General features: G+C 49.1%; 2 protein-coding genes across 2 annotated transcripts; both read left to right on the forward strand.

Annotated features, from left to right (window-relative positions):
* Positions 1 to 5,946: 5,946 nt before the first annotated feature.
* On the forward strand, positions 5,947 to 7,331 carry LOC117863136 (uncharacterized). Its single transcript, XM_034746733.2, has 2 exons — positions 5,947 to 6,340; positions 6,436 to 7,331. The coding sequence occupies exons 1-2, from the start codon at positions 6,285 to 6,287 to the stop codon at positions 7,163 to 7,165; spliced, it is 786 nt and encodes a 261-aa protein (XP_034602624.1). The 5' UTR covers positions 5,947 to 6,284; the 3' UTR covers positions 7,166 to 7,331.
* A 2,261-nt stretch (positions 7,332 to 9,592) lies between these two features.
* Positions 9,593 to 16,504, forward strand: LOC117864293 (26S proteasome non-ATPase regulatory subunit 2 homolog A). The gene is made up of 25 exons (XM_034748339.2): positions 9,593 to 9,882; positions 9,980 to 10,080; positions 10,157 to 10,277; positions 10,362 to 10,421; positions 10,534 to 10,601; positions 10,801 to 10,843; positions 11,376 to 11,441; positions 11,549 to 11,587; positions 11,681 to 11,763; positions 11,906 to 12,014; positions 12,092 to 12,175; positions 12,337 to 12,495; positions 12,573 to 12,677; positions 12,769 to 12,873; positions 12,968 to 13,108; positions 13,188 to 13,292; positions 13,373 to 13,594; positions 13,844 to 13,957; positions 14,029 to 14,244; positions 15,058 to 15,117; positions 15,203 to 15,316; positions 15,419 to 15,504; positions 15,597 to 15,705; positions 15,799 to 15,977; positions 16,070 to 16,504. Exons 1-25 carry the CDS (start codon positions 9,805 to 9,807, stop codon positions 16,140 to 16,142), a joined length of 2,640 nt encoding a protein of 879 aa, XP_034604230.1. The 5' UTR covers positions 9,593 to 9,804; the 3' UTR covers positions 16,143 to 16,504.
* The last annotated feature ends 502 nt before the right edge of the window (positions 16,505 to 17,006 follow it).

Genomic DNA, 17,006 nt, shown 5'->3' on the forward strand with positions numbered 1-17,006 from the left:
AGTTATTTTTGTTATTAGTCTATATTTAATCCTCGCATCCAAACATCCGATGTGATCCGAACTGAACTCTAGCCAAGGATCCAAACACCCAGCACCTCACCTTAACCCTACAGAAAAACACTCGAGCTCGTACGTGTGGCATGTGTTGCTCCAGACATTTCTATCGATCGGGAAATCGTTGTGATCAACCGGTGGGAAACAGATAGGTTGAAGAATACTGTTAGAAAAAAGGAAAAGGAAGGTAATGTTGTTTCTGCCTGTTTGTTTAAGGGGGTGTTTGGGAGAGGGTGATAAACTTTAGCACCTCTACTTTAGTTCATTTTAGTTACTTGTGCTCTCAAACAGGTGAGCTAAAACTGGTGGACTAAATTTTAGCCCACCACTAATCCTTTAGTCACTTGGGGTAGCTAAAATGGACTAAATGGACTAAAAAGTGGTCCCCCGGACCACTTTCCCCCTGCCCCCTCCCTTCTCTCTCCTCCCCTTAGTCTCTCTCTCTCCCCGCCTCCTTCGCCCGAACCACCGCCTCCGCCTCGCCCGCCGGTCCCGCCGCCTCCACCTCGCCCGCCGCCTCCGGCCGGCCCCGCCCGCCCCCGCGGTCTCCGCCGGCCCCGCCGACCCCTACGGCCTCTGTGTCGTTCTCCTCGACTATGTCGCCCAACGCGGACGCACCCCCGGAGCCGGAAGGCACCGCCTGCGGGTGGTCCTCGGCGAAGCCGGAGTTGGAGGAGAGGACCTGCTCGTCGAAGGAAAGCGCCGGCGAGCCCGGCAGCGTCACTAGCAGGGCCATGGGGATCGGCGCCGCGGCCACCGTCACCGCCCCGGACGCCGCCACCACGGCGACGGTCGCTAAAGCCGCTGCCGGCACGGCCGGAACTACCTCTACCCCGCTGCCTCCACGACTGGCGGTGGTGCCGCGATAGGCGCGGGCGCGGGGGGCTCGCTGCCGCCGGCCTCCCCGGTGGCGCCGCCCTGCTCGGCCATCTAGCCACCACCGCAGCCCAGTCGAATCTGAGCCGGGGAAGGGAAACCATAGCTTCCAGATGCGGGAAAGGGCGACTCGGGTTGGTAGGTACGAAAACGGGGTTCTTGGCCTGGGACCGGACGACGCGAGCACGGGCCGGTGCGGACAGCGGAGTCGGGGATGCCAGCGTGAGCACGGGACGACGTGGGCAAGATTTGCACTTGAGAAGGAAGAAATAGAGGAGGGGTAGAGAAGAGGAGAGAAAACAGGGATAAATAGTCTTTTATCAACACAGGTGCTAAAATTTAGCACTCACTAAAACACCCTAAAGGGCTAAAATTTAGCACTCTATTTGGGAGGGCTAAAGTTTAGTCAAGAATAAATTTTAGCACCTTCCTCCCAAACATGCCCTAAGATGAGAGGAACAGTTGGACACACATCTTGGAGAGTGGGAGACATGCATGCATGGCCTGAACTTAGCTGCTACTAACTGATCCCTGATCACCCTTCACCTCACCAAACCTACAATAAAGCACTTGACGGCGTGTACGTGTGGCATGCGTTGCTCCAAACTTTTCTATCAGATTTTTTTTAAAAAAAGGTTAATCAGTAGTAGTACGAGCGAAGGAGGTTGGCACGAGCAGTCGAACAGATATATATGTATATATATAAACGTACAATGGACGGCGGTTTCTCAGCATGTTGCTTTTGGCTTAATTCTGAGGGGAAAAGCTGGGCACATCCTGGGGGCATGATCATTAGCTTGACTTCCAGCGTAGGTTAAGCTAATATGAAATGGTTGGCTTCTTCTTATTACTTAGTACTCCCTCCGTTCCAAATTGTAGGTCGTTTTGACTTTTCTAGATTCATATATATTATTATACTCTAGACATACATATATCTAGATATATAATAATATATATGAATAAAAAAGCTAAAACGACATACAATTCGAAACGGAGGGAGTAGCTGAAAGCAGCTTGAATTGTTATCCAACTTTTCCGTTTATTTGTATTTCGAATCATCATGCACGTAGTAATGCATGTACCTACGTACTCCACGGTCGGAACTGAGTGGGAGGCTTTTTTTTCTATACTCATCCTGTTCCCCTCTTATCGCCAACCATACGGACACGCCACTCTTTCAGCATGTTGAGCTTGAGAAGTTGGTTGTATATACATCAAGTGCCTGGTTTTGGCTCACAAGTCTTTGCAAGCATGAAAACTAGTTGAATGATCAACCGAAGGAAAGAGAGTTCATCGGTGCATGTTTCGTCCACTCCTGAATTTTCAAGATGCTGAGCTTGATAGACTACTACTGAACTGATCAGAGAAAAATGGTAACACTGTGGGACGATGGACCCTGTATATGTTCATTTTTTCGTAAATTTTAATGGAAGCTTTTGGTCCTATGGCTCGGCCGAACGAAGCCGTGGCAGCTCTAGGCTTGGAGTCATTCACCCCTAATTGTTGATTTTGTTTCTTTCCTCTCTCCCTCTCTCTCTAAATAAAATAAAAGTTGTTAGTTTAGCTTTCAAAACCTGCTTTAAGGCAGCTTTAAGGTACTGGTTCTACAATTAAAATGGGCTTGAATCCTACTTAATTTCAGTGCTAACAAATGCATCCCATGTCCTATGTGGAAGGCTACATGGGAAGTACACTAGAGTATATCAGACAAGTCAACACAAAGGACTAGAAATCCTTTTGAAGATGCAGGTTACAGTACAACAAAGCTGCGGCCCGTGGTACTGGTGCTACATACCTGATTGAGGAATATGGGTACCCATACCCACCGACTAGGATACTGGCTGGTCCTGATAAGTGAGCCCGCCCGACCAAAACGTGCGGGTAAAGAACGTGAAGATACTTGGAGTACAAATCAGTCCGGATCTTACGGGACACGTGTTGTAATCTAACTCAAATCGCTTTTCATGTAACAACCGACTAGATTAGATTCAAACCGACTTGTAACCCTAGGTCGTCAGCCTATACAAGGCGGCTAAGGGCGCCTCCCGAGGGCATCTCAATTCTCAAGCAATACAAACCAATAAAATATAGGACGTAGGGTATTACTCTCCGAAGGTCTGAACCTGTCTAAACCCTCGTGTTCTTGCGATCACCTTCTTGGTTTCGCAATCCCCTCTGCCTACAAATCAACCACTTGGGTAACCTCTTGGTGGACTGTTGGGCTACTAAATCCAACAGTTGGCGCACCAGGTAGAGGTGATTGTGAGATCCTCCCTAGCAAGCTTGATAGCATCTCACCCTAGAGTCATCTTCCCCGAGAGCATGAAGTATTTCCTTGCCAACCCGATCTAGCTTCGCTTTGGGAGCATGCCGGTGGACTCTGACTCCACCACCTCCTCCACCGACTAGGCATCCGCCACCAGCTCAGCATCCGTCGGATCTACTTTGACGGAGCAAGGTCTTCATCCGAGGATCATCACGCCGCTTGCCCAGCAGGTCGGTGATCTCTCTCCGAGAGGATTCCGAACATCCTTGTTGCAACCCGTCCACCCACGCCCTCCGACCTGATCACGAGGCTAGATTGCATCAGCAACACTAGTGCATTGATCTCTCCAAGACGGTGCTACGCTCAACAAGGTCGGCGCAGGGTCCTTCCCTCGCCCCCTTTGGTCTAAAGAACTTGGCTGCCGCGTTTTCCACCAAACTCGCGCAGTCCCTTCAGATCCAATCTGGAGACCCACCCGCACCCACCCAGTTTTCGGATTGTGGTGAGTTCCAGGTCCCCTGCATTGTACAAGCAACGACCAGAGCAACTCCTCCACGCCAGATTGCGAAACCTTTATGGTCTCTGCTGACGATCCACCCAGGGATGGCGAAACCTCTTCTTAGGAAGTAGGCTGCAACGCCAAGAACCAGGAACGTGTAGTACGACGCTAACAGGAACAAGCCGACGCCCAGCGACGCCAACAACCTGCTGCTAACGCGGGAGTGGAGGCGGCAGGTGACCAGTGGTGACCACCGCCTGTCACCAACCCCGACCCACCGCGTGCCAACGACGGTGATAACGCCGACCGGAACGGTGCCTGGGGCAGACACAGGCACCCTCTGCGCGCCCGCAATCTACAAGCTGACCTCGAGGAGGCCAGCAACAACGTCTTCACTACACTCCAGGCTAACCTGGGGCTGCCTTCGCCGACCTGGAAAACCTTTCAGACTCGGAGCCACTTCGACGAATCCGGCCAACGCCCAAATTGAAGAGCGAGCCCACAACCGGTCAGCATACTCCCGGTCCACAGCTACCCGGCACTCTCGAAGCCGATCCGGGCATAGCAGATTCGGCCACCACCGAGGCGACCACGACCGCGCGGGAGGTCGGCTGGAGACCGTCCGTGAAAAGGAAGTGGAGCAACCCACCAACCCATCCACCAACCACGACAACCGCCGCTGTGGCAAGAGAGGCGATGGCGAGGACTGTGGCAGACAAGGTCGGCAACGTGACCTTCGTGAAGAGCTACGCGACCGCCGTGACCTCCGCGCCGACCTCAACAACCACCACCGAGAGCGGGAAGAGGTAGAGCTCCGCCGTCACGCCGAGTACGACTGTGACTACGGCGCCCCTAGACCAAACCGCGATGGGGAACGGGAGGACCGCTGATGACAAGAAGATTAGATGCGTTGCCGCGCCGAATACGACCGCACGTACGGTGCCCCTGAAGACGCCTACATCCTGCCCGCCCAGGTGCAACAACGGTGGACGTCCCAGGGCACCACCTGTCGTGTACAACCTCGAGGACGACAACGACACAACGATCGATGGTTTCGCCGCCTTCACTCCCCACCTTAGGGCCGTTGAGTGGCCCACTTCGTTCAAGTCGGCCATCAACGAAAAATACGATGGCCGCTACAACCCTACCATCTTGAGCTTACAGCACCGCGGTGAAAGCCGCTAACGATACCTACGACCAGATGACCGCCTATTTCCCGGTAGTGATGGGTCCCACCCCTCTGGTGTGGCTAGAAAACCTCCCGCCAAGCAGCATCGACAGCTGGGGTCAGCTCGCTAGAGCTTTCATCGAGAACTACTCCAATTTCAGTAGACAGGTCAGCTCGATCGAACACGGCAGAATATAAAATCGCTCGTGAGCTCAACTACCTCCAATTTCAGTAGACCGGTAGCCCTGTACTTTTAGTACCCGTTGCCCGTTGGTGTGTCCGTCCGTGTGTGGTGGCTTCATTGGTTGGGAGGAATCATGGCTGAAGAAAAAAAAAACATGCGCATCGGTGCATGGTAACATGCATCAAAGAAAAGGGAGGTAGCGAAAAGCACTAAGCAAGCTTGTAAAAGCTTTGGGATTGGATCCTTTTCTTGTAAGATATTGTTATGGACATCTGTTTGATATGATGCAGGAATTCCGCAATATTGTGAGTCTATCCCGAAATTATGGGCATTCTACAAATGTTGGCACACGTTTCCTAGTTCCTACTCGTCGGGTGACTGAAAACAATGACAATTGGGCGCATTTACATGCCGACAGCAAAGTTTGCATTGCCGAACTATGGTTTGCGGCACTGGATGATGGCCACAGGAGCCTGCTGGATCATGGTGGAGATGGGCATAAGGGGCGGCACAGTGTGGATACACGAAACAAGCTCTTCTGCTTTTCGGTAGAATCTGAGAAATTTCTGATTTTGCGTCTGAATTTTCTTCTGTTTCACTCTAGAATGTATGTTTTGTTTGTTAGGAACTCCACTTTCTGGAGGGAAATGGTTTGTTGAGTCCCTACCAAAACGGGTTCTATGGCGCCTAAATGATACTAAAAGGGGTATTTTAAATTCTTGCTGTAGCTCTCTGTGTGGAAATGGCTCGATAATTTGACGCCTTCAGTGCAATAATGAGTGAAAAGGCTGCAGCTGTGTCCTTGCACATACACCTTCTACAGTTCTACTGTCATATTACACTGCCAAGCATATATCGGCGAAATGCAGTACACAGGGCCAGTACTTGGTGGTCTCTCATGCTCGCATGATTCAGTTTCCGAAGGGTCCCCAAAAAAGCCTTCCTTGTTGGGTCATGCAGGCACGCAGCCTTTCCCTCCAGAGATCTTTGAGCCTTTGACACCCTGCGGCAGAGGGCAACATGACCAAACTGCCCTCCCGTCCAGGCTCCAAGCTCCAGCGTCCGGCCGAACTCCCCCTCCTTTAACTAACTCCTAGTGCCTCCATGCCGTGGAAGCTCGCCTCTCACTTCACTTCCCCATAGCGGGGGGAATGTAGTAACAGCTTGATGTGACCTCACTTCTCCACTCTCCTCCTGACTCCTGTCGCTCGACGCCAACTGGTACGCGCCAGCCCAGATGTTTCTCCACTCCATCTTGATGCAAAAAATGGCAAAGAACACACGGCAGCCAAGGTACATTCGTGATCCATGCGCTGCGCGTCCTGTCGAGCGCCGGGGAGGATTTCGTGTCGGCTGACGTGATCGATGCTTGCTTGCCGTGCGTGCAGAAAAGATGGCGGCGCGAGATCAGGCGGCCACAAGTCCCCGTGGTACCAGCGCGCGGTGGAGGTGCTCCTCCTCATCTGGAAGCAGCCGGCGGCGCCGACGGCGACGACGAAGGCCGCGGCGGCGTCGGGGGTGACGGCGGCCTCAGGCAGGGGCGCGGCGGCGCCGGCGGCGGGGGGGCCCGGGAGGCTGCGGAAGTCGTCGTCGCTGAACGTGGCGGCGTCGTTCACGCGGGTGTGCCTGTGCGCGCCCATCTCCTCCTACAACAGCGAGTCGCTCTACTGCTTCCAGGCCGACGCGGCGCCGCGGCGGAGCTACAGCTACCCGCGCGCGTCGTCGGCGTCGGCGTCCGGGTGCGGCGTCAGCCCACTGGTGGCCCCGCCGCCGGCCGCCGAGCAGGCCGCGGGTGTCGGCGGTCGAGGGAGGCCGGGCGCGGGCAAGGTCGGCGGCGAGGGCGCCGCGCGGCGGGTGTTCCGGGGCAAGTCCCTGACGGACGACATCCTGATGCGGCGGTTCGTGGTGGACGAGGAGGCCACGCGGCGGCGCAACGAGATGGAGGTGATCCGGCGGCGCCACGCGGTGGCTACCAAGCGCCGGCGCCTGGGCCCCAGCCCGCTGCGCCGGATGGCGCTTGCGGAGTCGGAGTCGGAGGCCGAGGATGAGACGGAAGCGGCGCCAGCAGCGACTGCGGCTGGGAGGGGAACGGACAGTTCCGTGGCAGCGGTAGCGTAGCGTGGCGTGGCGCGGCGAGGCTCTCCCGTGTGATGATTTCGATCGGGTTTCGCCGTCGGCTCTGTGTTTTTTTCTTCCTTTGTCCTTTTCCTCCTCCGCGGTTGCTGCTGTCATGCGCTGCGAGGAGGAGGAGATTCTGGAGCAACGCACAGTTTTAAACAGACTAGCGATCGAGCAGCTAGCGTCGGATGCCGACGACGAGGGCGCGCGCCTGTGCGCCTGTGACCGCGACCACGTCCGCTCCTGCTCCGTTTCGTTTCGTTCGCGACCGTGTGCCTCTATCCGTTCCTTCTGCCTGTCCATCCCGGGCGCACGGGTTGGTTGGTCCTGGCAGGCTGGCACCGGACGCTGACGCTGACGCCGGCGCGGCCGCCGAACGAGGGCGACCGAATCGGATGGCGACGAGTTGTCGTGGCGTTTCACCGTGCGCGGCGGGCGAAACGCCTGCCCTGCGACACCGAACGATCGGGCAGAGTAAATGAGCGGGCAGCCGGCAGGCAACCGGCGCAACGGCTAGCCGCCGCGCGCTAGCGCGCGCTGGCCTCGGGCGGCCGGGGCTCTTCGCCACTCGCCAGTGAGGGAAGCCGGTGCCATCCATCCAGTGGCTCGGTTTGTGCCGTGCACGGTAGTAAATGCGCGACGCGGCCGGTGCGAGTCGTGTGAGCCGAGACCAAGACGATCCGTTGGGCACGGTACGGCAGGTGGAGTACAGTAGTGTGCGTGCGTGTACGCGCGGCACAATTAAGGAGCGAACGGTCCGAATCGGCCGCCGGTGGCGCGTCACGCTATTGCTCTCGCGACCGGCGGGATCGCGATCGGTGCAGACGAGCTCGTGGCGTGTTAGCATCAGGAACTAGGGTGGCATGGCGCGCTTGTTCTCGTCCCGCGTCCCTTATGACGTCCGTCACGCGCGGCGAATATAGCGTGGCCGTTTGAGCGTCTAGGGAGTAGATGGAACTGGAAGAGAAGAGAAGAGAAGACAATGCCGGCTGAGCATCGAGGCCCTGACAGGAACACAACACGCGGATGGTAGGTAGGTATCGCTGCACAGGCTGAGAGCCGAGGCCCTGACAGGAACAGGACACACGGATTGGTAGGCATCGCTGCATGGCAGGACCGGAGGAGGGAGCGTTCGGCCGTCGCCGTCGCGGTACGTCGAGCTGTCGGGGACGCGTGCTTCCATCCACTCTCCCAATTGTCCGAGCGTGTCGCGGACGAGGCCTAGAATATTGGCGTGCAGCGAGGTCCGGCCGGCCCTGCGGAAAAGCAAGGACCAAGGAGTAGTACTTCATTCGTCCGCGGATAATATGATCCTCCTCCCGGCTAATCTAGTTTTAAAAGGTTCGGGAGGGAGAGAGTACAACAAGTAGACGTTCATGATTGATGTCCCCTTTCTTTTGGGCTGGAAAAGCAAAAGAAGCTCTCTTTCTCTCGCTCTGATTCTCTCAGTCTGATGGGCGGGCAGCACAGCTGCTGCGGACTGTAAACTACACCGACATGGCCCACAAGCTTTGCCGTCCAGGTCCACCAGCCTGCACCTGCCTGTATCCGTATCACCTCGAGTGGACCCTCGCTCGGTCGTGCAAGCGTGCTTTTCGGAATTAATACTCATTTTAAGCGCGGCGGCCGCGCGGACCCTCCTGGACTTGCCCGTGGGCTTGTTGTTTTCAGAAAGCCCGGAAAGCCCGGAAACGGCGCCCGCTGCTCGACAAATCTCGTTTGGCAGTTGCGGCCACAGGGCTAGGCTAACAGCCACTAGTGTTAAATGACACTACAGAATGTGTGAGGCGAGCTTGTTACACTAGACTGGCTTATTATTTCAGAATAAATAAACAGGCATCTTCTGATGCCACTGTCAAACGAGCTACTGCTACTTGTGTTAGTATAGGATATCAGCTCCACTTGTGTTGGTCGCAACCTTTATTTTCTAAAAGAATGCTAGGCCTGCTTTGTGTACAACTCCTCGGGTTTTTTTTAGAGGAACAGTGTTACTCCTTTACCTACTCATCTTTTTTGGAAGAGATGTCATTGGGTTGTAGGACCGAAGATAGGACCAAAATAAGGCCCAGGTCGGACTAAAGTCCGCAGTGGGCCAACATTTGGGTATTGACCTGTCTTGACTCGGCCCCTTCATTAGGATAGGATCTGATGAACATGATTTTTTTTTTGAGAGGAAATCTGAACATGACTAATCCAAAGACATGATGCTACGAGAAGAGAAGGATGCCTTAGCTCAATAATGAGCGAACGGGACAGTCCCAGCCCGCGTAGAAAAAACATCCTGTACCTAGCAATGCTGCATTGGGCCGCTTGCACACGCGAACTGTTATTTGGGCTCCTTGGGCCGCTTGCTCCGGCCCACTGTCTGGGTCTGTCTGGTTGCGACTTCCTTCGTTTCGGAAGCGCCCGCCGCAGCCAACACGCACACGCGCAGTCATCATCTACTACTTGCAGAAGGGGCAAGGAAGACGGGCACCGGGGACGGACGCTGCTTCCATCCTTCTCGCCTCAAGTAGTCCCGCCGCGCCTCCGGTGTAGTCCCGCCAAAAAGGAAGGCACCTCCCTTCCAGCTCCGCTCCCCAAATAGTCCCGTCGCGCCTCCGGAGCCAAGCCCACCTTCCCTCGCCGCCGCCGCCGCCATGGCTCCGCCGGAGGCCTCGCAGCCGCCGCCGCCGGGTAAGGGGAAGGAAAAGAAGAAGGATGATATCGACGATCTGGTGAGTCCGCTCGTCTCTCGAGAATTAGGTTATTTGCTTTAGATCTGTGGTTTTGTTTCTCCTCAATGACGTATTCGATGTTGCTGGTATGCTGCAGCCAGAGGAAGATTTGGCGTTGAAGGAGCAGCTGGAGCTCTACGTCCTGCGCGCGCAGGACGCCGATCCCGGTGTGCAGAAGCTCGCCCTCGAGAGCATGAGGTATGCACTTAACACCCGATCCAGTTCTTTAGTTCTAGGGTTGTGTTTTGCTGAGTACTGCTGTGACCCATTTCAGACAGGAAATCCGATCTGCCACGAGCTCAATGACTTCCGTTCCGAAGCCGCTCAAATTTCTCCGCCCGCACTATGGAGCCCTCAAGTCCTACTTTGAGACCATGCCGGAGTCTGAGCTGAAGGTACGTGCGAAGTGCTGATCACCGAGTTGTGCTGTGATTTAGATTGGTTTCATACAGTACTGATGCTGCCTTACTGTATCGCAGAAATACATGGCAGACATTCTATCGGTGTTAGCTTTGACAATGTCCGTTGAGGGAGAAAGGGTATGTGCCTGCTGTGGTGATTATCTCCCCCACTGTAGTAGATGAACTGTTCTTCTTTAGTGGGGAACTCCACTTGACCTCAGGTCCTAAAATTTTATTTCCCACATTTCAGGAGAGTCTGAAGTACCGGTTATTAGGCTCCGAAGGTGATATCGGATCATGGGGTCACGAGTATGTAAGGTATATACGAAACTGAAGTAACTAATATCTTTCTCCCAAACAGTGAAGTCTAAATATTTTGCATATAGTTGCTTCATACTGAAATGTGGTTGTTGATTAAGCTCTACGGAGTATTTCAATATCTCAATTTTTCTGTTGTCAGTTTATGTGCTATTTTTGTTTCAATATTGTTGGATTCTAAAGGAATAATTTTATACAGAAATTTGGCTGGCGAGATTGCACAAGAGTTCCATAAGCGTCAGGTTGCCCTCTCACTCATCCTATAATAGAATTCTTGAATCCTTTTGTGTGGGTGTCATCCATAACTTAGCATACCTGGTTCTTCTGTTTAACACCCTTTTAAAGTTCTAAACTTTGTTGTTTGGTTGTTTCTTAGTCTTAATATCCTATCGCATCTAACCTCTGGTAATCAATATCTTTTTTATTATCAAAATTTTAGAATGTTGAATCGCACAAGTTAGAGCTTGTAGTGTTGATTGCTGAATAGTTGAAAATCACAATGTGTCTTAATTGATATTATAAACAATTGCATTTCATTCCTTCCTGTCTCATTATATTTATTCTCCCTCATTATCTACCTTTTTTTTTGAGTCCCATGCACCTCGTAACAACGATCAAATTTCATTGCAAATAGCTGCAAAATTTTTAGTGTTGCTTGTTCTTGTTTTATTTCTCTTATAGTGGACTGCAATATGGAATTAAGTAGTGGACCCTGTTTGTTCTGTTCCATTATTTAACTTTCAAACCTCTAATGCTGGTTTTCATTGTTTCCAGGATGATGACTTGCCCATTGACGCCCTAATGGAGCTTGTGCAGCAAATTATTTCATTTCACATGAAGGTTTGTTCGGATTAGAGTTCATGGTTGAATGTTTATTTATTCTGTTCATCTTGAACAATGTTGTTTTAGTTATGCTAATTTTGTTTCTATCTTTCGTTGATTTTTAGCATAATGCTGAACCTGAAGCTGTAGATCTTGTGATGGAGGTACCTTCAATCCTTAAATTACTTGTTTCTTCTCAGAGCACACTCCAAATATTTCTTGCTAATAAATAGATGCATAAATTTCATTTTTTGTAGGTTGAAGACCTTGATTTGCTAGTTGAGCATGTGGACACTACAAACTACAAAAGAGCTTGCTTGTATCTTACTAGTTCGTCCAAGTATGAATCTCTTTTATCACTTGTGTGCTTTTCTATTGTAGTGCTTCCGCTCTCCATTTTGTAACCGCTGTGGAACCTAGATATACATGAATTTCTTGAAATTAAACGAACACTTTTCTGTGCCTAAATGTGAAACTTGCAGATTTCTTCCTGCTCCAGATGATATGTTGGCGCTTGACATAGCATATACCATCTACATGAAGTTTGGAGACCTTGCAAGTGCTTTGAAAATTGCCCTTCAACTTGAAAAAGTGAGTACAAGAGTATCTCATGCCATACCACCTCATTTAGCAACCAAATCCATATTAACACGTTTAAATATCTGTAGTCCATGCAGTATGTGAAGCAAGTCTACACATCAACTGATGATTTTCTGCTCAAGAAACAATTCTCATACATCATAGCACGCCATGTAAGCCCCCCCTCTGCCCCCAGTCTCCTCTCTGTATATCAGATACCATATGTGCACATATATTCAATCATGGCAACTAATCAGCGCATGACACTGAGATGCACCTCATTATGAGCTTGTTTCCCCCCTGGTTTTGAACCATCATTTCTCTTCTTCTGAAGGGTTTGGCTATGGAGATTGATGATGAGATAGCTGCTGATGACAATGATAAGGAGGTTTTGCAAGAAATAGTTAATAATACTAAGCTGAGTGAGGGATACCTTACTCTTGCTCGCGATATTGAGGTCATGGAGCCTAAATCTCCTGAGGATATATACAAGGTGATGTATATTTTACTGCTTACCATATTTGTGGTGGCGCTAGTCATCCATAATAATTGTGGTTGTGCAATTTGTAGGTCCATTTGATTGATGGCCGTGGTGCCAGCTCCAGTCTTGATTCTGCAAGACAGAATCTGGCTGCTACATTTGTCAATGCATTTGTGAATGCTGGGTTTGGCCATGTTAGCTTTTGAGACAAAACTGTTGCTTGTGGTCCAATTTGTGAGAAAATAGTGCATCTTAAGTTTTTTCTTTTATATATTTTTTGCGCAGGACAAGTTGATGACTGCTCCATCTGATTCGTCCAGCAGTGGGTCTTCTGGAAACTGGTTATTCAAGAACAAGGAACACGGGAAAGCCAGTGCAGCGGCTAGTCTGGTACAATTACAGTATTCATTATGTTTTATTTAACCAGAAAAATCTTGTTATATTTGAACTATCCAATAATAGTTAAATAACTTCTTGTTTCCAGGGAATGATTCTCCTGTGGGATACTGATTCTGGGCTTGCTCAGCTTGACAAGTACTTGCATAGTAATGACACTCATGTTGTTGCTGGAGCTTTGCTAGGTATTGGAATTGTCACATGTAGCGTGAAGAATGATTGCGATCCTGTATGTGCTTAGCTCATCTTGCTCTCTTCCTGCCTTCATCTTCGTTTTCACCCATCTAATACCCTAACCTTTCTGCCAGGCGCTTGCTATTCTCATGGAGTATATTGGCAAGGATGACTCAAACATCCGTATTGGGGCAATATTGGGTCTTGGAATTGCATATGCTGGTTCCCAGAAAGAAGAGGTGGGAAATTATTGCTTTGTCTTACTGTCACAACTATTGGCTATATGTTTCTTATATTTATATTGTTTTGCAAATTTCAGCTTAAAACGCATCTATCTGCTGTGTTGGGAGACCCCCAATCACCTCTCGAGGTCTTGGTTTTCTCAGCCATTGCCTTGGGACTGGTGTTTGTCGGTTCTTGCAGTGAAGAGATTGCACAGCCTATCATATTTGCCTTGATGGAACGTAGTGAGGCTGAGTTGGGAGAGCCCATTATACGGTTGCTTCCCGTTGCGCTTGGCCTCCTATATCTTGGAAAACAGGTAATTTTAAGTAACCTGGAGAGATAGTTCTGATTTCAAACTTTTGCAATTTTGTTGAGTAGGTTATAATATTCAAACAAGTTGCTGGTTAAGCATATCCATCTGGGGTATATTTCTGTTTACCCTGTTGCCACATGCCACTTTCCAAATGTAGTCTAGATGTATGTCCCTGCCCTTTTACAGGTCACTTTAGTGACTCTCAAAGATGTGCTTAGCTAACAGAATGCTGATACCCAATTCCTATTTCAGGAGAGTGTAGAGGCTACTGCAGAGGTCTCTAAAACATTTGATGAGAAGATAGGGAAGTACTGTGATGTAACGCTTATGTCATTGGCATATGCCGGGACAGGGAATGTGCTTAAGGTATTTAATATTTTCCTTGAAATGATTTCTAGCCACTTCAAACTTGTAAATGTTTCCAATTCTGCTTGCAGGTTCAGAAACTTCTTGGCATTTGCTCACAGCATCTTGAGAAAGGCGAAACACACCAAGGGCCAGCTGTCCTTGGAATTGCTCTTATTGCTATGGCTGAAGAATTAGGAGCTGAAATGGCTGTTCGTTCACTTGAGCGTCTCTTGCAATACGGCGAGCAGAATATTAGACGGGCAGTTCCTCTTGCCCTTGGTATACTCTGCATATCTAATCCCAAGGTATGTGGATCTGGTCTTATATACTAACTCTCTGAAATGTGAAATCCTGCTCAAATCATTAAATGCCTGATCAGTGAAGTGGAAAACTTGGATTTCATTAAAACTGCATTAATACTTTAATCCTTTTGGAGGTTTGTAAATTGGCCAAATTGTGTTACATGTGCATGGAAATGTCCCTCTAATGACTAATGAGACCATGTGAATGCAGTTGCTGCATGTTAAGTGGAGTACTAACCTATTTGATGCACTTGCACCAACCAGTGCACACAACAAAGCATGTGTGCGTGCTGTCTTGATAAATTATTGGCATTTTTTAAGAAATACTGTTGACCATAAAGCCTATATATGTTTGGTCTGAGGCTAACTTTGTTATTTGTTCTCGTAATTTAAAACTTTCGTTCTTAAATACTGTTAATATAGGCCCAGAATTGAATGCTTCAAGTTGGATCTAGTGCCATATTATAGAATAATCATATCAAAGCAAGACAGAATTTACTTTAAGACACTATGACGTGTGTAAAATTTTGCACGGTGGCCTCGTTATTGGTGGTGTGGCCATATATCTTCACTGTAATTTTTATATTGTAAACCAAATTGTGATCTACATCATGCAAGGTTCTTACCTTTGTACTATGCAGTTTCTTGTTGCTTATTTTTCTTTTGAACCATTAAAATAGTCAGTTTGGGTATGTGATGATTTGAACATGTATGTAGTGGTTGTTCAGCGGTGCATTCACTTGAATAGGTTGCATAATTTTGCAAAACTGTATACCCAATCAGGCAAGATTGCGTTTCTAATACTTGCCATCTCAGGTTAATGTGATGGACACATTGAGCAGATTGAGTCATGACGCAGATGCTGATGTGTCAATGGTTCGTATTTTTTACATTTTTTTACCTACCCGTTCCTTTCTTACTTAATCCTCTATATCTTACATCCTAATTAAAATTTCTCCAGGCTGCAATCATCTCATTGGGTTTGATTGGTGCTGGGACAAACAATGCCAGAATAGCTGGCATGCTTCGCAACCTTTCAAGTTATTACTACAAAGAAGCTGCTCATCTGTTTTGTGTAAGTATAGCTCCACAATGATCATTTGGCATCCATTTACTATAATTGTTTCTTGGTTGTGTTTAAGTTGCATGTGTTGATTAATTTTGTTGTGTTCATCAGGTAAGAATTGCTCAGGGCCTCGTTCACCTTGGAAAGGGCTTGTTGACCCTTTCTCCATACCATTCTGATCGGTTTCTTCTTTCCCCGTAAGTGACTATATCTGAACACCCAATTCACATGTGAATGCCACTGGATTACACTTCAATCTTTTTTTCTGTTTTCCTTTTGGTCTTTCTAGGATGGCACTGGGAGGACTTGTAACTGTTCTGCATGCCTGCCTTGATATGAAGTCCACCATCCTAGGGAAATATCACTACATCCTTTACATTATTGTCCTGGCAATGCAGGTATGTTTCAGTAGTCAATTGCCACAAAATCTATCAATGCAATAGAAAACTGTTGGGTATTGTGGTTGAACTCTACTCTGCTTACTTACACAGCCTCGAATGCTGTTGACTGTGGATGAGGATCTGAAGCCCCTGCCTGTTCCAGTCCGGGTTGGGCAAGCTGTCGATGTTGTTGGTCAGGCAGGAAGGCCCAAAACAATTACGGGCTTCCAGACACATTCCACACCTGTCTTGCTTGCAGCTGGGGAGCGTGCTGAACTAGCTACTGAAAAGTAATAATGAATTTTGAACTAATAATGTGTTATACACCATCTGTATACGTTTCTCCCAGGAAAGCTAATTACTGTTGGTTTGCGATGTGCAGATACATTCCACTGACACCAGTACTGGAGGGCTTTGTAATTCTCAAGAAAAACCCAGAATATCACGAGGAGTGAAAGACTGCCTGATCGATATGATGCTGATTTCTGGCTCGCCTGCACTGCAACCTCATAAGCCCCGGTGGCGGTCCTATGTGGACCCTTGTTATGCCCTTCCATCTCTTGCTCGGCATTTCCTGGTGGTTCATCAAATAGAGTTGTAGCTTTTCACACCAGAGTCGTAGCCGACATAATCGCATGTTTGTGGTTGTGTGATGACATACCACTTGGGTATGCACACCGGGACGCGTAGGTGTTAGTGCTGCTGTCTACTTTTACCGCCAGCTTATTTGTATATCTATGTACCGGAAATTAGGAATTACTGAGCGCATGTTTAGAACTGACTCATTAATACGGTGGTGCACAGTGGCATTTTTTTAGCTTTTTGACTCGTGTGATCTTTTGTTTGATAAGTTGTACTCCCTCTATCTCAAATTATAAAAATTATAAGTTATTTTAACTTTTTAAAATTTATAGGTTTCATGTACCTAAATATATATTATCTCTAGATGCATAGTAAATAGTATGAATCTAGAAAAATTAAAACGAGTAGCATTATAATTTGCACCTGTTATAGCAGTTTTGTTGTTGGCTCGTTCAGGAACGGTGCTCTGGATCTGGATAGTCGTGTTGTGAAATGTGAACTCGTGAGGCTCTAATGCTGTGCATTCAGTGTGTGTTTGGTTCGGAGACAAGGAGTGATGGGACGGTCCGACCTAATTTTTCGGGATGGGATCGTCCTGTCTGATGTTTGGTTGAGAGGGATAGATTCATCCTAATTTTTTGTTTGGTACGATGGATTGAAAATAAGGGACGGATGTCCTGGGTAACACCGTTAGCTGCAGGTTTTAGTAGGATCCACATGTCATCCATGGGCCCACG

The sequence above is a fragment of the Setaria viridis genome, chromosome 7 (assembly GCF_005286985.2).
Source record: "Setaria viridis chromosome 7, Setaria_viridis_v4.0, whole genome shotgun sequence".
Classification (NCBI taxonomy): domain Eukaryota; kingdom Viridiplantae; phylum Streptophyta; class Magnoliopsida; order Poales; family Poaceae; genus Setaria; species Setaria viridis.

Bases quoted from the DNA above. Each gene is read 5' to 3' on its own strand.
- LOC117864293 (XM_034748339.2), top strand. From the start codon at position 9,805: ATGGCTCCGCCGGAGGCCTCGCAGCCGCCGCCGCCGGGTAAGGGGAAG. The intron at 12,015-12,091 runs GTGAGTACAAGA...AAATATCTGTAG, and splicing joins TTGCCCTTCAACTTGAAAAA to TCCATGCAGTATGTGAAGCA. The intron at 13,958-14,028 runs GTATTTAATATT...TTCTGCTTGCAG, and splicing joins GGACAGGGAATGTGCTTAAG to GTTCAGAAACTTCTTGGCAT.
- LOC117863136 (XM_034746733.2), top strand. From the start codon at position 6,285: ATGTTTCTCCACTCCATCTTGATGCAAAAAATGGCAAAGAACACACGG. The intron at 6,341-6,435 runs GTACATTCGTGA...CCGTGCGTGCAG, and splicing joins AAGAACACACGGCAGCCAAG to AAAAGATGGCGGCGCGAGAT.